This window comes from Xenopus laevis, chromosome 4L, assembly GCF_017654675.1.
Source record: "Xenopus laevis strain J_2021 chromosome 4L, Xenopus_laevis_v10.1, whole genome shotgun sequence".
NCBI lineage: Eukaryota > Metazoa > Chordata > Amphibia > Anura > Pipidae > Xenopus > Xenopus laevis.
Window position 1 is genome coordinate 78486459 of NC_054377.1, and position 25729 is coordinate 78512187.

A 25729-nucleotide genomic window follows, 5' to 3' on the forward strand; every position below is an offset into this window, starting at 1 on the left:
CAGCTATATTCTATACCCAAAATATCTTGACACTTTAACAAACAATACAAAGAGACAGATAGTAAAAATATATTTAATACGTTTGTGCAGACAAAATCAGGAAGAGCAGCGGCAAAATACCAACAGTGCAAAATGAAGGGGGGGGGGGAGCAACTTATGAAATGTGACCAGTAATAAAGTTGTGGATCCCAGATCAATTTACATTCAGTTAAAGCTCAGAAATGGACACGTATACATGGAAAAGTAGTTTTAAGCATCAGAATGAAAAACAAGCAGCACAGAAAATGCTGCCTACTATCTATTTACAGGAGGGTTACACTGAGAAAAGACTTTCAGTTAGCTAAAGCTACAGCAATGTTATTTTTGTGAGAATACTTTTGGGGGTTGGATCTCAGTTATGTATCTGTGGGTAGAGTAAGAGCATGTGTAGTGCAAAACTGACCACTACATACTAATGAGCTTTCTATTTCTAACAAATCCCTATACAGACAAAGACTAACAGACACTACATTTAGGATCATGCTTTTTGACAATGTTATTCCTGAGGTTTCAAAAACATGGTTGATGGAACGTGTGGCTATTATAGAAATGAACTACGCCTCACTCTGTAACTCCAGCTCTTCCACAGGTAGGCTGCTGGGAACTGCAGTCACAAAGTAAGCAGAAATCATCAATGCCCATAACTCTATTATTATTATCATCAACATGTCAACATATCTGAAAATGCACATCTAGTTTTCATGCATGACAATGTCTAAGTCTTAGCAATGAAATGTAGACAAACTAAAACTAAATTAACATTGATGATAAAAATCTACTAATTTCTATAGTGCCAAACATATAGACCAACACATGACTTATGCTTCAATAGATATCCAGGAATCTCGTTGCTTAATGTAGGACACTGAAAGCCTTAGAGGGAGCAGGGAATCATTACAATTACCTACCCAAAACTGGATGCCATATGATGTTGGACTGCCGATAATCACTTTTCCAAAATAAGTAAATATATAACTGATTTTCTTTTCAACAGTGCAAAACGGGAATGAAATTTATAGTTAACTGCAAGTCTGTAGTCAATAAAGTATACCTTAGGGCAGGACTCCACGGACGATTCTGGCTCGATTAGACGTGCTGTGAAAACCGCTGGTGTCACGTCGGATGCGACTGAAATAAGGTAATTAATTCCATTGTCGGATCATGTCGCAGCGTTGATGCGACACAACTGACTGATGCAGACGCTGCACATTGCGTCTGCATCCAACAGCCGTGTCGCATCACCAATGCGACACCATCCGACAATAGAATTACTTACCTTATTTCTGGACGTGACGCCAGCGTTTTTCACAACATGTCGGATCGCGCCAGAATCGTCCATGGAGTCCTGCCCTTACATTATTTTTATTTCTTTACACAAAGATATATCTAAAAAAAAAAAAACAAACAAACAACCATCGCATCAAGCTCAGTAAAACAAAGGACACCGGTAATAAAAAAAAATGAAACAAAAGGAGGAATGGTTAGCAAAACTACACATGAAACGATCTTATGCTTTACGACACTCTAAAATATATATAGTGAATAATCTATAACCATAGAAAGAGGTTTAAGAATAAAGCCAACATTTGTCATAAATTATTGTTTTTGCAGCTGATGCAATAAAATAAATTAATTTGTATGTTTCACAGATAAGATAGTAAAATGCATAAGTAGATGTTACTTACACTGTACTATTGGCAACTAGACAGCACTGAATATCCCATGTGTAATGGCTCCTCCTTTCCCTGAACAGCTACTGGATTATGCTAAAATCTTCATACAATGCGCTATATACAAATGTAAACAGGTGTAACCTCCGTGTTCCCGTGCTACAGAATTACATATTTCTTCAACATTTGTGAAACAAAAAACCTACCTTCCTACTCTCCAAATCTGCAAGTATTCTATTTAAAAAAACAAAGAATGAAATCGGTTTTAAAGAAACTTTTAATAAATCAATCAGGTTGATTTTGTCTAATTCAATAAAAATTATGGTTTCTAAACAGGCTCTTAAAATATCAAGGCCATAAATGCATACTGTTGATTTTTTGGCGGAAGGGGGTGAAGCGTGTTCCAAAACATTGGATGAATATTCTCACTTACGTTTTGCAAAGGATCAGTGATCCCCCTAGTTGTGGCTCTCCATCCATTGCTAAAATAAAACAGTTAAGACATAGCCAAAGTTGGGGACTGTGGTTGAGCAACAATGAACAAGTCACAGGTCAAAGCATCAGGGAATGGAATTGATCCAAAATGTGCACTTGAAAGATGAATTATAATATTCAAACTTTTAACTGCACCATTCACAAACTCTTGCAACTTTAGAGAGCAAGAATGGGAAGCGACACAATACAAGTATATCACTGACTTACCAGCAAATGGCTCATGCTAAAATTGCACAATGTGTGAGACGGGAAATTGTACAGTGCGACGATATCAATACCTGCCATGTGATACTTCTTAACTTATGGATGAACATGACCATGAAGACAAGAAAAACAATGTAAACATTAAAAAGGCAAATGAGTCAAACAAAGCCTATTTTTTAGCAAGAACATACAACTTTCAGAATATTCCTTTTCATAATAAAAGTTTATCAACTGTACAAGTTAAGAAAATTATACAAGCTTTGTTTAAGAAAGGGCAGTTCGATCAAAACATAGATAATGTAAAAATCTTTCAAAGGCTACAAAGAGATCTGGAAAAATACAGAATGTATCTTTTTCAGCCCAGATAAGAATAGGAAAGACATCATTGATGTCAATAAATTACATACACAAACCTCATTTGGTTTATTCTTAACACCTACCTAAAAAAAATCATACCAACAACTTTCAGGGTTAATATTTTCCACTGCAACAACACTGCAGACATATTCTGGAACAATTCTTTTTCTATTTAAAGATCCTTCTTCATGTAACGAATGATAACGTAAAGCCAAACTGCATTCAGGCATAGGCTGAATATCTGCAAGGCTGCTTACTTTTCCCAGAGGGCTTCAAAAATGTCACTATTCAACTACACAAAATATTTCACTCTTCTGTGGGGCTCAAATGTGCATGGGACAAATAGAAAAATAATACAAAAAAATAACTTGCTAAATAATTTAATAAACCCTGAAGTTCCAAGATCCCCAGAAATTTCTTCATCCCCCCAAAATGTGTTTTCCCTCAAATCTGCAAAATGTTTAAACCTCTCCATGTGAAAACACTTCCTGAGAGAATTCAGATGATCCTGTACTTTCCTTCCCAGGGCTGTCCATACGTTGCCTTTTTATTGGCCTTTCGTTTGTATCATCTGGATTTGTGTCAGTTTTTCCACTTGTATGACTAAATCTGGAATCGTCCGTAACATTTTCACGATTATACCCATTGGTGTCGGTTTCATTCGAAGAGGGATCACTGCTACTTATAGTAGGTCCATTTAAATGCACCCCTTGTTTGGCTTCATCTTTGTATGCAGTTATTGCACATGGGCCATTCACAGAAACTCCTAGAAAGGGAAACAAAATCCAAATTTAACAACTAAAGTATAATGAAGATATAGGAATCATTATAACCTACTGCATCTTTTTAGAACTACTGTCATAAAATGACACTTGCTTCCCCACAAGTCACTAAGTTGCCCAATTCCCAGATTCTGTCCTTTCATTTTTTTAGTGGTGACTAGGGATGGGCGAATTTGACCCTTTTAGTTTCGCCAAATATTCGCCACTGGCAAAATGTCGCAGACGGCCATTAAAGTCTATGGGTGTCCAAAAAAATTTTTTTCGCGCGGCGAAACGGTTTTGCCGCGTTTCTTTTTTTTTTTGCCACACAAGTCTATGGGCGTAATTTTTTCGGCAAAACGAGGCAAAAAAATTCACCCATCTCTAGTGGTGACGAATATACATATTCTTATAAATGTCCTGAACACAGGACTTGACACTAGGGCATTGGCTCTTATTGGTATTTTTTGCGTGTGCAATCCAAATCCTGGGCAGGGCAAGAGCCAACCAGTAGTTAACTGTTGAGACTGAGGGCTAGTCGAGTTACAGTTTCAAGTTCTCTCCATACAAGCTAGCACTCTCAGGTCTTAGTAATAAGTAAAAAAGGTGTTTATTAGCAAACACCTTTTTTACTTATTACTAAGACATGAGAGTGCTAGCTTTCTCTTCTCTATATCCAAACCTTGGCTTATTGCACCCAGGCAACTGCGACCTTCATACGAGCTGTGCCGGCTTCCAGAAGTATTCACAGCACTCCAAGGATATTCACAACTCAGCGATAATCATAAATCAGTGAAGGTTTATTGGAATCCAACGTTTCGGCTCCTTCCTGGAGCCTTCGTCAGGGGTGATAACACAGTGCTCAGACAAAAACATTTATACAGTTCAAAAAGTGGCGCCAAAAGGGGTTGTCCCAAGCGCCTGTCAATCATTATTAACAGTAAAACTCAAAGTAACAAACTACACGAATCTGCCAGTGTAGGTATATACTTTTCAAGTCCCGTATGGGCCTGGTGTCTGGCGTACGTCCTTCGATCCCCCCTTTCTATGTCAATATATGTGATAATGCATTTTTTGATACACTATTTGACACGTCAGAATTTAAATATTTTTTGTGGCACTTGGTGATCTGGTGGTGCATATGGTTAATCCCCATTAGGTACAATATAGCTGTGGCACTACTATTAACCCAGTACTGTATGTGGGTAGAGAGCAAATAGAGAAAGGTGGATCAGCGGCTTAGATACTGGCAATCCATTCAAGCACTACTGTGCGCTTCACCCTGTTGATGCCCTGAGTCAGTGACAGTGGGGGCAAGGCTGGATTGTGGCAAGGCTTGGTCGGGAGCGACTGGGAATTGCAACACAGTCTACCCTGCAATTTTCCCCACTATAGACTGGGCCGCAGACAAACTCCACCTCATACGGCAGGAGTAACTGCAAGCATGGGCAATACATGTATGGTTGCTAGCCCTGCAGGCGCCAGGCTACGCTGTCGCTTTGCGCGTTGCCTGGCAACGCAGCCGGCGTCTCCTCTCTGTGCAGCTCCTCAGCGGTTACCAACTTCCGGCCCACTGAGACTGTACTACGGACGGGTTTGTATTAAACTTGCACTGCCTGACGAATGTATTCGGGGGATCGAAGGACGTACCCCAGACACCAGGACCATACGGGGACTTGAAAAGTATATACATACTACTCGTGTAGTTTGTTACTTTGAGTTTTACTGTTACTGGGACAACCCCTCTTGGCGCCACTTTTTGAACTGTATAAATGTTTGTTTGTCTGAGCACTGTGTTATCACCCCTGACGAAGGCTCCAGGAAGGAGCCGAAACGTTGGATTCCAATAAACCTTCACTGATTTATGATTATCGCTGAGTTGTGAATATCTCCCACCCTTCCCAGCTATAGTCAGGTGATCCCACTGGTGTCTAATAAAAGGGCAGCCAAGTTTGGGAGTTTTACTTTGAAAGCAGCTAGTAAGTTGCAGGTAAAACTTAGTCCCTTTGTAAAATGTATAATTAAGCAATTGAATTCTTAATGAATCAGATGAAAATTAAGCGTAGGACTGGCCAGATATGGGATGACTTTGACGTAGTTGGCCAGCTTAAATATATTGCAATATATGGACAAACAATCCCTGTGTTGTTTAAAGGGTAAGGCATTTTTTAGTAGCAGTATGCACAAAATGTCTGTCTTAAATATATTGATAATGGGTTGAGTGCATATATATATATATATATATATATATATATAGTAACAAAAAAAAAAAACCGCAGTTACTTACAAGGAAGATGTGCACCTCTTTGGGGGGTGTCTCTCTCTCTCTCTCTCTCTCTCTCTCTCTCTCTCTCAGCAGTTTATTGCCAATAGATTAGCCACAATAGTGCAAGCTATAAGACTATACTTATTCTGTAGAATGTTGTACCATACCAGAGTAAACAGCTCTTGAAGCTCTGTTTGTTTTGGCTAGCAGCTGCCATATTAGCTTGGTGTGACATCACTTCCTACCTGAGTCTCTCCCTGTTCACTCATAGCTCTGGGCTCAGATTACAGCAGGGAGGGGAGGAGGGAGAGGTGCAAACTGAGCATGCTTAAGCCCTAGCGGTTTAAGGTAAAAACAGGACGTCTGATACAGAAGCTCATGTAAACACAATAGAAGGGGGAAAAAATGCTGTGCTTCATTTGACAGAGGACTCAGAGCAGCATTACTTTGAGGGTTTACTGGTGTATTTACATAGACCTTTCTGATAAAGCTTACTTAATTTTAGGCTTTCCTTCTCCTTTAAAAAAAAAAAAAGGTCACAGATTATGACTGACACAAAGGTCTACTAAGTAAATAAAAATGTTTTCTTTACCAAGCTGATTATTTATTTGCTATATATTTAGTAAACAGGGACAAGTTAAAAAACAAAAATACCATTCTGAGTGTTGTTACTGGCTGTACAGTCCTCCTTTTCGGATTGACTAGTATTGCTGTTGGAGGTAGTTGGTGGGGGAGATGGCGCCCTGCTGGAGGTAGCACTTTCGCTTTCATCCAAAAGACGATCCATGTAATCCCTGTGGCATACAACACATACAAATTGATCTGAACAGAGCAGCTTTAGTATAGCAACAATGGTTTTAAAGAGATTTCAAAGAGTATTCAAGGTCAGTTCTGCTCATAATGACATCAATATAACAAAGTCACCACTTGGAATGGTTAGACAGTGTTCATGCCAGAGTCATCAGATACATTATTTTATTTTCATCATGACATTGACATACAAAGAAAATATTGTGGCCAAATAAGTTGGGTGCAGAATGCCAGCTAAAACTCAGTGAAGATGCAATAAATGCAGGCATTTAACATAAACTTAAGGAATTTGACACAACAGAAATCTTTCCATATGATTAGTTTTCCTTTTTCACCCTTCCCCTCCTGTCAAATTGGATTCTGTCCCTATTTTTCTCCTTTTACCAGCTTTCTTGGATTCCATATCCCCCCCAATGCTATTTTGCTATACGTTTCCCTTTTTTTAAGCTCAACATCTTCACACATTCCAGTTTCTCTTCTGCTTTCTGTATTGCCCTTTTCTCTCCGTTCTATACATTGATATTCTCAATCCTGATTTCTATCCTGCCCTTTTCCCTTAATCTTACAAGTTTACCCCTCTTTTCCCATTTTCTTCCTCATGCTCTACTCTCTTACCACTCATTCTGATTTCCTACGTGCCTGTACAATGTATGATCTTACTTTTACTTTAAGCTCTTCCATTCTCTTTTCACTGCCAGCTACTGCTCATGTTCTTTACTGGCACTTTTTAGTTATGCTCTTTCTCCTGTGATATCGCTTCCTTTACTTTAGATTTCTTATTCAGTTTGATGTCATTGTTTTCCTCTTTCACTAGGAACAAGTTCCAAACTGATCTGGCTGTCAAATGTTGCTAGTGAGAGGACAGCACATGACATCAAGTGCATACTAAACAGGAAACCACTCAATTTTATTTGCCCGACAACAGCCACTGTGGTAGACACACAATGCCCCACACTATTAATGTTTCCACACTTTGGGAGCAACTGATTTATAATATAGAAGGACAATTATGTTGTGGTTTAATGTATTTGAATGAAGATGTGAAAAACGCTGCACAATAGAAGGCTTCCAGAAAGCCTTTTTGATGAATATATACTTTCCTTATATTATAGTGTGTAAATATAAAAGCATTATACTCACGTTACACCAGGATGTAGATTATACTTCTTTTTTCCAAATCGTGTTTGTTGGGCAAAGAAGTCATAACGTTCTGATTTTTTCCACATGTAGTAGAATGCCACACATTCTCCAACAGACCTTGTCCTTACCTATGGGGAGATGGTAAAGAAGAGACATTTTAACAAATACAAAAATTACACGAATGGCCCAAATCTATTTTAGATGTTATAAAATTATATCATGGTGACTGAAATACAATGTTTTCATGTATCCATATACTTAGTATAAGGTTAAATATCTGAACCCATAATGTATCAATGTATTTATTACAACTATCTACCTTGTTAGCCTGAATCAAGTGGAAATCTTTGCCATAAGCTTTTAGACCTTGCTCAAAATTTCTACATTCTTCTTCAGTCCAAACGGAAAGTTCTTCTGAAGGGAAAAAAGGTATAATGCATTACTCACATCATAACAAACACCACCAATTGTGTTTTCTTCCTCTTTTCAGATATTAGTAAGACATTGCTGGTAAAATATTGCAATGTAACCCCTAAGTGCTATTAGGTACTTGCATTAGCTTCAAATCCTCAAACCAGTGGGCTTCTCATAGAAGAGAGAAAACAAGGCTCCTTCAGGGCTGATGGGTATCCAAAAACTTATTTTTAGTTATTAAAATGCTCCTACCACTTTTCAAGTTTGGAGGAGGTTTCCAAACAACTTTCAGCCACCCCCATCATTGGATGGATGTTGTGGTTCTTAGTCAATGGGGTATATTTATCAAAAGATGAAAACAGAGCAAGTGTTGCAGAATATCAATGGGAAAACGAATTGGTTAACCCCTGTGGATCCACTTATACTCTTATTGAACAGGGTAGAGGAAATATCTGTTAAAAGTGTAGAGTGTACTCTCCTTTCTATTTTACTAATGCTTGCAAAAAAAGCTAAAGCCCTCAAATGGAAGGATTCCTCTGGCCTAACTGTCCCTTTTTGGTTGGACCTCATTAGGAAAGCAATGCCCATGTATAAACTGACATACAGTACATGAGAAGGAACTGCCCGGAAAAATTTCATAAAATATGGGGCATCTGGCTGGACGAGGAGGAGGGTTGATGATTATGGTCCTACACTAGTGTAGTTACATTGTCAATTTAGTGGTGGTTTGGTGGCTCCTATATCCTCATACCCCCCCCCATACGCAAGTATATTACACATGTATATCCCTTATGCGTCTGCTCTTTTTGTATAACCTTCTAAAATAGGTCACGATCTAGTGTTCTGATCATAGGTTGGACCTCACGGCCACACTAGCAGTTATATGGTCATAGGTTCGCTGCTTGCAATAACAGAGATACACTTGTAGCAATAATTTTCAACATGTCAATTTTTTTATTGTTCTTTTTGTTAACTGCAGTTGATCCTGCTTATTGATTGTACACTCTGAAATGTATTTTACTTACCACTGTACGTTCATGCCTCTGTTATACTTTCAATAAAGCAGTAATTGTTAAAAAAAAAAGATGAAAACAGAATTTTCCACAGGACATTTTCACCTCTCTCTATTCACTTATATAGGTTTTTAGAGGCTACTTTTAAAAGACTACTTTATTATGTAGTGAAAATTACATTATGTAGTAAATACAATCCTACACAAGTGAAAACAGAGCTGTGAAATTACTCTGTGGGAACCTGTGGCAAGCTTGATTTTCACCTTTCATAACTATACTGATTTTATAGTTTTGTTTCGCTTTATTCAGTTTTATTAAACAATATTACAGTTCATTATTTATTTTCTATAGTTTTTTAATTATTTGCCTTCTTCCAACTCTTTCCAGCTTTCAAATGGGGATCACTGACCTCATCTAAAGCTACAAATTATTTTTTTATTGCTACATTTTATTACTCTTCTTTCTATTCAGGCCCTCTGCTATTCATTTTCCTGTCTCTCATTCAAATCAACACATGGTTGCTAGGGTAAATTGGACCCTAGTAACCAGATTGCTAAAATTGCAGACTGGAAAGCTAATGAATAAAAAAAAAATCTAAACTCAAAAAACACAAATAATTTAAAAAAATGGAAACCAGCTGCAAATTGTCTCAGAATATCACTCTATATCATAGGAAAAGTTAATTAAAGGTGAACAACCCCTTTAAGTGGCCGTTTGAAAAATTAACTGCGCTCACCTCTGGCGGCTTTGACATTAAATCTTAGTCTTCTCAATGCCTCTTCTGTGTCAAAATTGCATTTTACTAGTTCATATAGGGCCTATAAGAGAGTATCACAAATTAGACATCTGAAAGAAATTAACATCTTAAAATCAATTACAGTTTTGCAAGAAAGATTTTATAATTTAAAAGTACCACTGTGACACACATCACAGTGGGAGGGGGGGCACGCTCTTACACATTCACATCACACACTATACAGTGAATAGTGCCGGATTTTATGTGACTTTTTAGTTAGCACTTTATATAGCAGATTTTTGTTTTCATCAACACCTTCACATAAAATGATCATGCAGGACACAGCAGTAGTGTACAAACAGGTTTTCCCTTTATATTTTGCTTGTTTGGATGCATCAGCTTTTATATCATAAGCTCTTTTGGACAGGGCTCTTTTGCATCAGTTATTGGTTGCTTGGTACGTAAATCTGTCTGTTCAATGTATATAAACAAGTGCTACTAATAATAGGAGTTCAGAGTGGCAATTTATTGCATTCACATTTCACGCAACATGCTTTTTTGTGCTTGACATGCATTCTAAAAACAATAGAATAGAAGGTTGCATTTGAAACGCGAAAAAAAAAACCCCACTTAAGTTTATAAAAAAAAAATCATATAAACACAATATATGCATTTTTACACATCCAGTACGTGTTACGAAACACATGAAAAACACCCAAGAAAAATACCTTTCTTACATAAAAAAGCATTAAGCAGCTATTTAAATAATGATCTACCTGCTCATTGTCCTTTATGTGGGATCCTTCAGGAATAGCATCTAGCCCTCTCTCTTCACAAGTCCTTCTGGATGCCTCATTTAAGAAGTCTATTACTCTTTCTTCCATTACATATTCTGGATTCCAGAGGAGCTGATCATCATTTTCATATACTAAGTAATAAAAATGTCACGACAGATAAACCACATGGTTCAGAACAGATAAAATTAAAGTATATCTACAGAAAAAAACTTTTAGTAATTAAAAAAAATATTTCTAGTTTAAAAGACCCCTAAGAGAAAAATTTAAATGCAGAGTTTTGTGAACTAAATAATTAAATGGAGTAACAGATAAATAATACATGATCAGGCAATGATTATTTGCCTGGATAGGTTACAGGTAGAACTGCTAACAACTGTGTTGTAAAGACATGCAGCCACAAATATGAACATATTTTGAAATTTATCAAAGGAGCATTTTAGTACGGTCCATAACATAGTAGAAACAACGAATGGATTCAAATACAAATAAAACTGTACAATGTAAAAAAAAAAAAAAAAAAAATTAACATTCATTTACCTTTCTCTGTTTCTCTGTATTTGCAAATACCAACTGGAATTTCAGCCTGGAACATGGATCCCACCATAATTTCCTGTGGAAGTTATTTGACATCACTCAAAATTATGCATAGTAGCAAATTAAGAAAAACTGTTTACTGGCAAGCACCAATGGCTAAAATTATATTAATATTACATGCATTGCGAATTTTATGTAAGCAGAAAATGCAAATGAACTATTTACATAGATTGCTACTGTATTTTGCATAATAAATATATATATATATATATATATTCCAATAGAGAAGCATGCACTCACAGGTCTTATGTAGAAAAAAAGGTATATATTCAGTAAAAAATACTGAGTGAGAAAGGCTAGAGTGCTAGCCGAAACATTAGCAGTATTTTTTGCTGAATAAAAACATATTTTTTTCTACATAAGACCTGTGAGTGCATGCTTCTCTATCGGACTATTATCTCTACACTGGCAGATTGCACCCAGGCATTCTTTTCCTTCATTTGACGAGAGGTGCCGGCTTCCAGTCGTTCCCTATATATAACATTACCACAATGAATTTTAAATGAAACAACTCTGATGCAGACTTTCACGTTTAATTCAGTGTGTTGGACAAAAAGATTGCATAAAAATGTGAGGAACTAAAGCCTTTTATTAACACAATCACTTCATTACATATGGGCCTAACTGTATTTATTATGCATCTAATAAAATTATTCTTGCACATACACTCAGACACAGGTCTGCACATCACTCTCATTGGGTTGGAGGTGGTACAATACTTCAATAGGCTGAACTAAGCATGTGCTAGAGCATGTGTTCGTGCCTATGGAAGGACTGCATTGCCTCCAGTTCATTGATGGAAGGAAGGTGCACTCATTTGGCAAGGCCAACAAATGAGCAGATCTTTTCGGAATGTGGCCCATTGCATACAATTATTTGACCCAATGGCAAACAATCAGATCATGATGTGGGCCTAAGCATCCCTGTCAGGAACACACCACAAGGAGGCCGACATGGCTGTCATCAGACAAGATGTTGTAACCTGGATTTACAACAAGATATCGATACAGGCCATCAGAAGGGCACAGAGAGCTGGCACCTTTTATTGGTCAGTGTATGGCCTGCTTATTATACTTTTCATAATGTGAATTGTACAAGAAAGCTTTAATTCAAATCTAGGATTTTACGGATACCCAAAACATTTAATGATTCAGCCAAATCACTTCAAGTTTTATAAGCAGTAGTAACAGCAGTTCTACCCTTCTCCATGGCTACTCAAGGCGAATAGAGAGGGGGTATGTAGCCTAACAGACCAGCAAGGGTGTGCAGTATTTTTAACTATGGATATTTATTAAAATTATAGTACAGAATCTATTTTAAGGATGTTTTTTAGATATCAGTATATCATTAGTGGTAGGGTGGACCTGAAAAGAAAACCGGTCGCCCTTTCTCCACTTACCTTTTTCCAATCTTCTGAAGGTACATAATCCTCATCATCCTCAGACTCCTCTTCTATTTCATGATCTTGGAAAACAAAATTGTGATTTTAACTAGGATAACTATTTTAACACATCAAGTTGTTAAGAAAAAGAGAAGCAGGAGAGGGTGGGCTAATTACATATTAAAGTCGAGTCAACAACATACTTGTATCAAAATACTTGCACCGACGTGGACGGATTACTTCTCGTACATCTCTACATGTAAAAGATGGAGTAGGATCATCATTTGAAGACTGTGTTTCATCTTCCTGTCCTGAAGAGTCCTTAATAGCTTCATCCTGAAAAATCACAACTAGACATTACATCTGTAAAAACGAGACAGGAAAGTTTTGCTATGATTTGCTATTTTTTGTTATGGTGCACGTCACAACTCCAACGTTAGGGAAATAAAGCAGCAAGGGAACATTATCTTTCAAAATCTTAAAGTTGGCCATGTAATATCTTTTTTTGTGTCTTCCAAAGAATCAATGACTTTAATGTTTGCTCTAGTTTTAGAAGGTTTTACTGACAGTAATGGTTAGTATCTGCTTGCTGTGCTTCTTGGCTTTTCCCTCACTGGTATGACCGCAGCCAGAGCAACCTCCTCTGCTTATAGCAGCTGCATAGGAAGCGGTGTGTATTAAAGGGGTGGTTAAAGTTTAAGCATGTTACAGAATGGCTAATTCTAGGCAACTTATCTATTGGCTTTTTTTTTTTTTTTTAATACAGTTTTTTTTTTTTAAGTATTCATCTTCCGACTGTTTAGAGCTTTCAAATGGGGGGGGGGGCACTGAACCAATTTAAAAACAAATGCTTGGTAAGGCTACAAATGAATACGGTAGTTATTGATACTTTGTATTACTCATCTTTCTATTCAGGCCCTTTCCTATTCCAGTCTCTTATTCATATTAATGCATGGTTGCTAGGGTAATTTGGACCCTGCTGAATGAATTGAAAAGCCATATTACTCAAAAACCACAAATAGAAAATGAAAACCAATTGCAAATTGCCTCAGAATATCACTCTCTACATCATACTAATTTTCAAAATTTTTATTTAAAAGGTAAAACAACCCCTTTAAGTAGAACTACACTGCATTTCAAAACCAGTACACAATACACACTAAAACACTGAGTTAAGGCAATTTAGGTGCATTATATAGTTAAAGACTGTGATAATGTTGTCTTTTTGATGGGTACCATTACTTTGCTTCAATGTTGCATACAGTGGAAAATTAATGTTCTCTGTCCCTTCAATTGTAATTAGGGATGCACTGAATCCACTATTTTGGATTCGGCTGAACCCCCGAATCCTTCGCGAAAGATTCGGATGAAAGCCGAACCCTAATTTGCATATGCTAATTAGGGGTGAGAATGGAAAAACATTTTTTACTTCCTTGTTTTGTGACAAAAAGTCACGAGATATCCCTCCGTGCCCCTAATTTGCATATGCATATTAGGATTTGGATTCGGTTCGGCCTAGCAGAAGGATTTGGCCGAATCCTGCTGAAAAAGGCCGAATCCCAAACCGAATCCTGGATTCGGTGCATCCCTAATTGTAATGGTTATTCTAAATCTAAGGTAAACACACACAAAAACATAGAATATTCACCTTTATTTCTCCACTGCAGCCACTGTTACAATCATTATCCATATCCTCCTCATCTTCTTCTCCTGGTAGTGGCACTGTACTGCCATAACCATAGAGTCGCAATAATTCATCAATTGGCATTTCACTTTCCTGAAATAAACAGGTTTATGCCTTGTTTTAATGACCACATCATTGTGAAATGCAATAGTGTTATGGAAAAGATGTAACTGGCATTTGAACGAAAAAGTACCTTATCCATTTGGAATTCCCATCACATTATATACATTAACATTTAAAAACATAAATTGCAATAAAAAGGTGTGCATTTAACTTTTAATGATTTCACTACCACTTACTCTTTCAAGGTGCTCTATTTCTGAAGTGAAGTTGACTTCTCCCTCCAGCATCTCCTCTTCTTCCAACGTTTGTTCATCATCAAATTCATGAACAAGCATGTCAGCTGATGGCTCAAACTCATGGTCATCTGATGCAGCCGAGCCACCTAGATTAAGGATCCTCTTAATATTACACCCACAGCTAATAATCTTAGCAAACAATAACTGCAATTATGAGAACCTCATTTATTAACTAGGAAGATTTTTTAGAATCCGTCTAAAGAACATATATCGGCAGCTTTAATCTGTCCATGTATGGCCACCTTAAGGGTAAGGCCAGACGAGGAGATTCGGGGAGGTTTTGTCACCTGGCGACTAATCACCACGTCTTTTGCGCGACTATCTCCCCGAACTGCCTCAGCGTTTGGGCGACTATTGAAAACGCATTGCGACTATCTCCCCGAACTGCCTCAGTGTTTGGGCGACTATTGAAAACGCATCGCCGCATGTGCATTAGCGAATGGGGAAAAAACGCTGAGGCAGTTCGGGGAGATAGTCGCGCAAAAGACGTGGCGATAAGTCGCCAGGCGACAAAACCTCCCCAAATCTCCTCGTCTGGCCTTACCCTAAGAGCTGCAAGCAACGAAGGCGGCAGACAGCTCAGCAAGCCATAAATCTAAATAAAAACCCCACAAAGTCAGCGCGCTCACGATAACCAAAAGGGGAAGAACACAGAGGCTGATAATCATTTATAAAGCAGAGCAAGTAACGTCCGGTTTTAAAATTAAGTTGGCTACCTGGAGCGCGCATGTAACCACATCACCATTTCAAAACAAAGATGTGAAAATGTTATTGCATTATGTATTAAATATTAAAGATAGTTAACTTTATCCAGGATAGCAGTATTATTGGAGGGGTGGGGTTTAACTTCTCCCCCCCCACACCTTCATTTTTTTAATTAAATTAACAATACAGTTGGGCTTATGTATAAAAGGTGCATAAACACAATCTGAACTTCCAGAAATAGAAATATATTTTATTTTTACACAGACATACCTAACTGCACAGATTAAAACCATGACTTTCTGTCTGTGTATTTGTTGTCTGTGTTTGCCTACCCCCCCCTCCCCCAGACTCTGTAATCACAGAACTTTACACTAAAACAAAGAGCATTACACAGAGCACATGGGATCTTGGGAAATAGCTCATTGGAGTTTTCATGGTTTCGTTCAATCTCTACAATCAGCCATTTATACGTAAAAAAAACACATTAATCACATACGTATGTCTGGAAGTTCAGATAGTGTTTATGTAGTTTTGCCAAATGAAAATTCATTTTCGCTTTAAATTATGAATACAACATGAAACTTATAGGTTTAGTTCTTTCACACAATGAGATGGTGACATTTCCTATTTAAGTACTTATTTTTAAAAGCAAGAAGCTTCATGTGAATTTAACAATGTATTTCTAAAACAGCAGAACAGGAGAGGGCTACGCTGTACCCACAACCCAAAAATATAATAACTAAATATAAGAACAAGATCTCAGTCCGGTGCTGGAGAAACTGGGCTTGGCCCCCGGGCTAGTGATCAGATCATAATGCAGGCCTATGCAGACCAGGTGACTGCATTGTAATCCTATACCAACAGGAATTTCTAGCCTGTATGAAGAGATCTCTGCAGATTTTCATTACATTTCAAATAAGCTGCTCACTGAATGGAATACAATGGACAGCTTTAATGTTGAGATAAATAACCGTTTTGTGTCAGTGTCCTAGAACATTATTGTCCTTTTCTTATGCAAAGCAAAGAGTTATTTCTTATTTAGCAAATTATCTTAAGTTTATACTTCAATTGCAACAAGTAACCAATTATTTATGTACTAAAAGCAAGTTACCTGGGCTTGCGGTCCTGAGTGAAGGCTGCAAGAAAAATAAAACGCAATTAAAAAATTATAATTCTGATTGCATCCAAAGATCCAAAAATGTAGTAGCAATTGATTAGACATGTTTTTTTTTTCTACTCTAACTGTGCAATAATGGCATCAAATAAACCTAACATTAAGTTTAATATCAGCTGCTGCACCTGTTCGCTACCTTAACGAAGTAGTCAAAGAAGTAATGATATCCTCACAAGGTTTTAATTATGGGGGGGAAAAGTTATTAAAGCATAACAAAAATAATGCCCAACTGTTTTGTTAGGTGGCTTTAAATAATTAATGAGTCCATTTCACTTAGCAGTACTGGGTGCCTGCAAGTGATTCCCATGCATGGAGTAAACAACTTTCATAGTAATGTACTCTGCATGCACGGAGTCTGAATCTGCGCAAAGGATACCTGGGAATGAGAAAAAATGCTAGCACTACCAGCACCATAGGCCATCTGCCCCAAATGTAAAAAAAATAGTAATGCATGGTCTTTGAAAGATGAGTAGCAAATTGGCCCCCTTTTTTTTGTTCTTTTATTGCCTGAAGCAGCTAATATATTTTATGCTTTTACCCATGATGTAGAATGGAATATGTGAATGTAGACTCTACAGCACAAAAGATCTGTGACAACCAGCACGATAGAGAAGAATGGCTATAATATTAAATTGGGTGGGGTGTATGTATATATATATATATATACATACATACACACACTTGTGTTTAATATGAACACATGGAATAGGACAAGAATAGCATTTAGTTACTTTTGATTTCCTATTTGTATCTGTTTTTCTAATATTCAAGTTTGATTTTTCACCTTCTTTCAACTACCTCTGGGAAGCTGAACAACGCCTCTGCTTCTAAATTGATATACTAGTTGATACATTTTTTACCTTTGGCCCTGCATTGCAGAATCTCCGAGTTTCATTAAAGGCAACTGTTAGAATTGATACTATAGTTGCTAATACTCCACAGATGTTGCAGAGAAATGTATCAACTAATGTTGCAAATTTAACAGTTCAGAAACGGTGCCTGGATCACTGAGCTGCCAGACTGAAACATAAGAGACATTAAACTTCAAGTTTGTGAAAACGGTTTTGTCAAAAATAAAATCGAAAGCAATTGAAAAAAAGGATTTATTTCTGGTTAACTATCTGAAAACCACTGAACTGAAAAAAGTTTTGGAAGGTGAAAAAACCCTTTGAAAAAAAAATTCTTATAAAGCACCAATAGTTCATGAATCCACAAAAATCCCACAAACATGCTTATAATAAAAAATACAGTTTATTAATCCATATTAATGCAGTGAATTTTTGATACTTTTTAATATGGATTAATAAACAGTATTTTTTATTATGAGCATGTTTGTGGGATTTTTGAGGCTATACAACTAATTGGTCACTAGAGGACCCCAACATGCAACCAGCTATTCACTTATAGTTCAAGGTTTTCTGTGTACAAAGAAGGTTATTGGGCCACTGGGAGCAACCTCAAATGTGTTGGTGAGCAACATATTGCCCACAAGCCACTGGTTGTTGATCACTGGTCTAGAGACCAAAGAAGTGCACAAATGAAAAGTATTACAGAGGAATGCAGACAAAAGTATTCTGTGAGATAATCTACTAGATATTAGTAGACTTTGGCCACACATATGGATGACTAAACAACAATGATCTTAATTATAACGCGACCCTAGTACTATCAAGCAGTATTTGTTCAGAACACAGGAATAAGCATTCCAGGGCAATCCCAACCTGCTCACCAATCAATTACAAGTCAGTGGGAGAGCAAATGTATTATGATTGCTATGTTCTTCCCTCCCAAAAAAGAAAAAAGGGACTTCCTGACAGTGTACTTGTTTTTAATTGAATTTTAATATTACATAGTTAAGTTGGCTTGAAAAAAAATGACCAAAGTCTGACAGATTTCAACCCCTTCAAAAGAGAGTTCCTGTGTTTGATCAGGCTCCTTTAAAAAAAATACACATTAAAACATTACAGCTTTAAATTGCGACATACCTATTGTACATGGGCAAGGCAAATCATTTCCCCTTTGTACTCAATTTTCTTTAAAAAAAACAAAAAGAATTTACCATCCCAGAAGCAATACAGTCAAGGTAAATTGTTTCCATAAACTTACGAACAAACAAACACCAAAAGCATTACCTGTCTAACTCTGAGCTTATTTTTCATATATCATTCCGTTTAATTTAAATGCCACCAATTTTGATCATACATCACCTTTCAGCCATTGCAAGAACAACACATTAGCCTCCACAGAAATTTAAAGAAACTTATATCCCATATATCTTGATGTATAAAGTGAACACAACAGAACTATGAATGCAAGGAATGTTCTGAACAGTTTGATGTCCAAAATTTGTAAATGAAGGGGAAACTTTCCCAATTTTTTCTTGTTTAAGGGGAGAGTACAGAACAGGAAATGTAGCTGTTTGGCACTCTACAGATAGCTTAACAGAAAATGTATAAAAAATTACAAAAATGCTTATACATAACAAGTTGCTCCTTATTACATAGCCTAACAGGCTGTAGCAGGGGGAGAAAAGATTTTTGTTTATCCATAAGCCTTTGCCTTGGGACTGCAGATTTGTTTTGATTGTGTTGGTATGAGTCAGAAAGTATGACTTTAGTTTCACTTAAAGATCGAAATTTTTTTGTGCAAGAAACAGCAAAAACGATATATTTTATAATTAAAACAATTGACAAATAATATGCTCAGCACAAGTGATATTCGCTGAACTCATGCTGAAAAGGAAGCATTCTGCCTCTTTAACTGTATACATATAATAGACTGCAGAAACATCCCTCACGGTTAATGGAACAGAACAGGTTATAACATGCTACAGTGCTGCTTTGAAAGAAACACCACATCAAAAGCATTAAACAAAACATATTTCCAGCTCCACATCCGGTATCTCTCTGGAAAATGTACAAGGGGGAACATTGTCCAAAATAAACTTTTATATTTTAGCAAATAGAATTCTAGTCAGTGTTCATTTATGCTTTTCTGTTCTCTGGTTCCGACTCTGGCCACAATATCAGGTCTCCACTACTTCTGTTAGAGGTTGTTCACCTTCAAAACACTTTTTTTCAGTTCAGTTGTTTTCATATTGTTCCATATTGTTCAATTACTTTCCATTATTTTTTTCTACTGTTTTCCCCCCAAAATCTAAGCTTAAAGTTGAATGTTCCCGTCTGTGGTGTTTGAGTCTGGCAGCTCAGTAATTCGGTAGTTGATACATTTCTCAGCAGCATCTCTGGATTATTCGCAACTATGGTATCAATTCTAACAGCTGCCTGTAATGAAACTCAGATTCTGTTCAGCAGGGACAAAGATAAGAAATGTATCAATTCAGAACAGTCTACAGGGTCGGCGACCCCCCTCCCAGAGCTGACCCAGAAGGTGAAAAAAATGACACTTTACACGTCAATATTAGAAAGACGGTGACACTTAGAAAATAGAATTTAATTGGAAAAAGCAGTTATCTTTAATCATTCACTTTAAAAACAAATCTATTATAATTTGCATTTCATTAGGCAAAAAAAGTTTGGATGGAGTTCCCCATTAAGTGGAAGGTGGAGCATCAGCTTTTACTGCAGGATGCTGGGAGCTGTAGTTCAAAAGCAAATAGTATTAAAAGATGCCGGCACTTTTATCATTTGCGCGTAAATAAAAAAAAAATCCAAATTGCGTTCTAGTCGAAAGAACACAAGCTAAGCGAAGAATTCATATATGGGGCCAATGTAGTAAAAGAGAGTAGATAGTTGTAGTTCCACAGAGACTAGTGGATATTCCCGCCTAAAGAGCAAGGGACAGAAGAAAAGTCCCGTGCTAGGCCGTATAAGCCTCCCGCCGGCATCCCCACACGGAGCAAGTTTCGTTGTATCAGTCAGTCGCATTCGGGACGCGCGCGTAGCCAAATACTCTGAGAAGTTTACATAAGGCGAAATTGGGCGGGAGAGGCAGAATGCAACAAGTTAGTTGAGGCTGCCAAAGGTTGGGCCTGGGGCGCACTGAACGTAAGGAATGGCGACAAAGCCCACAACAGTGAAATGAACGGATTAAGAACGGCACATAGGACCACAGGGGATATTTATATGAGTTTCCTTCTTACCTCCGCCATGTTTGCCGTACTGACGGGTCACATCGAGGGTCAGCTCGAAACCCCGGATGAAACTTAGGATCCGCAGCAAAGGCGGAAGTGCATGTCTGCTGTCTCCTGACCGCCAGGCGGCGAGACCAATCAACAACAAGAAGGAGGCGATAAATGGGCAGAGAGGCGTGGCAATGGCTCGTCAGGAACTAAGGAGGTTTCGCGAGGGGGCGTGCGTTTTCCTCAACCGGGGGTGGCTTAGACGGCGTTACCATGGCTACAAATAACGCGTGGTGTCGAAACCGCAGCAGCTCTGTAGAAAAAGCAGCTGATATCCAGTCGCTGGTGCGCCGTGTCGTAACGTGGGGATTTAAAAAACCATGTCTGAGCCCACGGCTACTGGGGGAAAGCGAAGAAGCTGAGTTCAGCTGTCACTATGTAAGTGCATAATAGTCTTTAATACTTCAACAAGGCGGCTCCTTTCAATATAATCTCTTTATAGGGAAGGTAGAAAGTTGGAAGGAAGTGGAGACTATGGAGTAGCACAGACACCAGGTATAAACTGGAGCAGCTGCCCAGGTCAGTCTCACGTTAAGTTACCAGCACCAAAATATAATAGTACAATAGTATAATAGTACAATAGTATAATCAATAGTATAATAGTATAATAGTACAATAGTATAATCAATAGTATAATAGTACAATAGTATAATCAATAGTATAATAGTATAATAGTACACTGTGGACAGGATTCACCAATGTAACTTCCTAGTGACCATTCCCAGTAATTTGTGGATTGACATGAAACCCATGATGACTCATAGGTTGACCAACCATTGGCTGGGCCAGTTTATATAAAAGTCAGAGGAAAATCATCTCGAGCTACTTTATTTTGAGCCCAGTAAAACTTTCAAAATGTTAAGTCTTGTTGAAAATGAATAAAACACTGTAATTTTCACTTGAGTGCGACTATTCTCTTTTTCTCAAGCTACTGCTTGAGAATAAAAAAAAATTCTAACTTGGAAACTGAGTGAATCAGCCTCTCCATGTTTAGACTTGTAACTAACTTTTAATGCATAACCTAAAGGGTCAATAACCAATTAGTACAGTAAACATTTTCTGTACTTGTGTCCCAGTAGGGAGGGTTACAGGATACTGCATAAGTCAGGATGTTACTGGTAATACCTGATATTAAAAAGATTTTTTTTTCTTTCTTTAAATGCAGGGCCCTGTGTATACAATAGCACGGTCTCCATTCTGCCCAGATGTATTTCTGAGTTGCTCTGTATTTCTGAGTTGCTCTGTATTCACTTATGGCAGCAACATGTTCTGTCACCCATTGTAACCTTTTCTAATACAACCAATGCCGTAAATGACATCATGTGGTCTCCTTCCTTGCGTTAATACTTGGGGCAGTCAGTGAGAACAGACTGAAAATCTGGGAAACAGGTATCAGCACATTAGTCAATATTTTATACATTTTAAACCAATATGAGTGTCTATATAAATATATATATATATAATACACAAAAGCTATGAATATCTTGTAAATTATATCCTTATAAACGGTGAGTTCTGATGTCATCAGTTATAAACGGTGAGTTCTGATGTCATTTCTGTCACATGACTCACTGAAACTTGTGTATTATAATAAATAAAGTACCCCCAGTTGCAAAATATGAGGATATTAGAAGTCACCTCGGAGTTCCATGACCTGTATAAAAACACTCGGCCTTCGGCCTCGTGTTTTTATATGGTCATGAAACTTCTCAGTAACTTATAATATCCTTATATTTTACAAGAGGGGGTACTTTATTCACTATATATGGGTGTGTGTGTGTATAGATAGATAGATAGATAGATAGATAGATAGATATACTGTATGTGTAGGTATTATGGGAAGATCATTTTAACTTTGGTGAAACATATGGACAGCCTTAGTGGCAGATACAGGTGCACACCTGATGGGTCATTTATTAATGCCTTGGACTGAAATGCAAAAGCATTAAGGGAAGTCCATTTATGTTTCTTAGTTCTCATTCAATAATAATGTGCCCTGCTCCTCACAGAGAGTCAAGATGCAGCAAGAGCAGGCCTTAAACTTATGTCAGGACATTGCAACCTATTCTAATGCTTAGTAAGTGGGCCTTTACCCCAGCCAGACTTGTTAAGTCCCATAACCCAAGCAATTTCATTATTCTTGTGTTCAGCATAATTGGATTTTACAGGTCTGGGACCTGTTCAGATTGCTTGGGACCTGGAGTTTTCTGGATAAGGTATGTTTCCATAATTTGGATCTCCATCCCTTAAGTCTACTAAAAACTAATTGAAACACTATATAAACCCAATAGGCTGGGTTTGCCTCCAATAAGGACTATTTTTTTTAAATTGGAATCCAGTACAAGATACTGTTTTATTATTACAGAGAAAAGTAAAATGGAGTCTATGGGAGATGGCCTTCCCATTATTTGGCGCTTTCTGGATATTGGGTTTACAGACAACGAATCACATACATGTATAAATTATATAGTCGCCACCTCATATTTTCTTACTACAGTAACTCATATTCTGGATTTTCTGTCCTCTTTTCCATATACACACAGCCCTACCCATCACCATTTCTTTTTTTTTTATCTTTTAAGTTCATTTATATTTATAAATGAGAAGGCAAATATAAAGAAAATACATGGATTGCCATTTAACTAACAGAGCAGGGTTATAAAGACCCTCCTCTACCTGTGCCATTTTTCCCTCTTTTTTAGGCTCTATTGAGTTATGATTCTTTTAACCAATTTGTCTGACCCTGTGACCCCACCCCTTTATTTACTAGCCATTAGATATAACAGCAGTGTTTTTTGAATGCAGACTACTCCAAGGTAAACGTTGTACCACTGAATCCATCACCTACAACACTACAACAGTAGTGTTTTGTGAAACTAAGACATTAGGCTTATATCTTATTACTTTTGGATATTTGTGCATCTATTTGTATTGTAAAAGTGTATTTTACAAGTTTTTTAATATTTTTCAGATTCCATATAAGCAGAAGTCAGTGGCACTAAGTGGTAGTTTATTGGTAACTATGCACATGACAGTGCCCGCTAGCTTTTATACTGTAGGGTTGTCATTAGCTCTCCATTATCTACACAAATCATAGCAATATGTTCCATATCCCACACCAGCGGGTGTTCATCCTTAACCTGTGCTGCTATAATGATGTGTTTTCCCTTTCTTTACAGGTGAATGCCTTTTATGACATAATTGGAGCAACGTTAGCCACTCAGCTCTAATTTATTTACTAAAATGTTTAATAACAAACATACGGTACAGTGTCACAGAACTGATGGGAGAGAACAACACCCTACATTTTCTACCGGATTCAACCAGATGCCTTCTCTATTTACAATATTTAACTAGGCTCTAATTCCTGAAAGACCAACTGCTTTATGTTCGTTTTATGAGTGTATGTGCTTTTAGCCATCTCTTGTGGTTCCAAGTGCATGTACTGGATGGGAAGCAAGTGGAAAATAGATAAATACATAAAATCATAACACAGCCATTTACTTTCATTATTTCAGCCACAGCTGCAACAATCCGTACTGGACACACAGGGAAGTCCCAGAACAGTCATTTTAAGGAACAAAATAACATGATGACAAGGACCTACAGCAAACTCAGTAACTCCAGGGGGAACAGAACTGTAGACAGCCCAGTAGGCATCATGCCGAAAGCTCAGTTTTAAAATGTGATCCATTAGTCTTTTCAAGGCCTCATATACCAGATGCAAGATTCATGTCTTTTTACTGGATATCTAAATGCAATTTTATAGTGTTTGTAGTGTGTCAAGAAAACCAATATCCATCAAGCTAATTTTGGGCAAATAATTCTCTGTAGTAATAAAGAAATACCTTGCACTTGATGGTAACTAAGCCGCATGAATTCATATTGGTGGCAAAACTAGCCTATTGGATTTATTTAATGTTTACATAATTTGGATCACCATAACCATCTGCTAAAAAATGTATTTCTTAATCATAAATTGCTGTTGGTCCAGGGCAGAGCACTGCGTACAACATTTAGGGGCTAATTCACTAACCTCCGGAAATTCGCCAGCGATGGCTTCGCTCACATCGCCACACTTTGCCAGGTGAAAATTTGCCAGGACAAGGCTAATTCACTAAAATGCAAAGTTGCATCCAGGGGCCGAACGATGGTGAAGTTTCGCTAGCGTTTATTTTCAAGCAAAGCATTGGCTAATTTGCATACGGCGGAAAGTTAAATTTCAATGGATATACTGTATATGTTGCAGCATATACATTACACTACACAAGCCCAGGGAACCTTAATAAAAGAAAATAGAGTTGTTCTAATGCCCTACACATGTGCCCAGTGCATAGTTTATGTGCCATATGTAAGGAAATGTGGAAGCCGGGTAACCCTAAAAAAAATTTACGATCTTTTGCAGCCTATCACCCTGAAAAACTGAAAAGTCGCTAGTGTTTTTTGGGATTTTTTTTTTTTGAGGAACTCCTATCTACTCTACTTCGCCTGGTCTGAGGTGGCGAAGGCAAGTCTGGTGCAAGAGGTAACGCTCAAAATCCGCATCTTAGTGAATTTGTGTAGTTACGTCCATTTGCCAGAGTGAAAATTCGCCTGGCGTTAGAGTGCGAAGTAGCGCTACAGTCTATCTCCTTCGCTAGGGAATTTACACCAGCGCCCGTAAATCGGCAAATTTTCCCCAGTGTTAGTCACTTCTCATTCCAATACTATTTGTATCACTTGGATGCTTGCATTTACCCACTACGCTAGATATACATTCAAGATCATGCAAAAGCCTGCAGAGTTTTAGGCCAAATCTACATTACAATAAGATATTTTTGGTTTGCATGGCATAAATTTTCATGTCATGTGCATCATATGCTCTTACAGAAATAGGTAAATCCTGGCAAGCGGCACTGTACAGCAGTATCGGGGCCTTTGACTAAGTCTTGCATGTACCAAGTGCCATTTGTTCAATAAAATAGCAAAGGTACAAAAGCACATTCTGTG

General features: G+C 37.6%; 1 protein-coding gene and 1 long non-coding RNA gene across 3 annotated transcripts; one reads left to right on the forward strand and one right to left on the reverse strand.

Moving 5' to 3' along the window:
- Window positions 1–2612: 2612 nt before the first annotated feature.
- mier1.L (mesoderm induction early response 1, transcriptional regulator L homeolog) lies at window positions 2613–20852 on the reverse strand (the record flags this gene model as incomplete). Its single annotated transcript, NM_001086809.1, is given in 13 exon segments — window positions 2613–3531; window positions 6447–6586; window positions 7743–7870; window positions 8062–8156; window positions 9906–9987; window positions 10682–10833; window positions 11240–11312; window positions 12696–12760; window positions 12881–13013; window positions 14326–14454; window positions 14661–14806; window positions 16537–16561; window positions 20702–20852. Coding segments are annotated over 13 exon segments (1482 nt in total). The 3' UTR covers window positions 2613–3226.
- A 14-nt stretch (window positions 20853–20866) lies between these two features.
- On the forward strand, window positions 20867–24599 carry LOC108714215. 2 transcript variants are annotated; one of them, XR_001935330.2, is made up of 5 exons: window positions 20867–21118; window positions 21183–21259; window positions 21906–22129; window positions 22909–22956; window positions 23920–24599. It is a non-coding gene; the product is annotated as an uncharacterized LOC108714215 (long non-coding RNA). The 2 variants fall into 2 exon arrangements; XR_001935329.2 differs by lacking the exon at window positions 22909–22956.
- Window positions 24600–25729: the final 1130 nt, after the last annotated feature.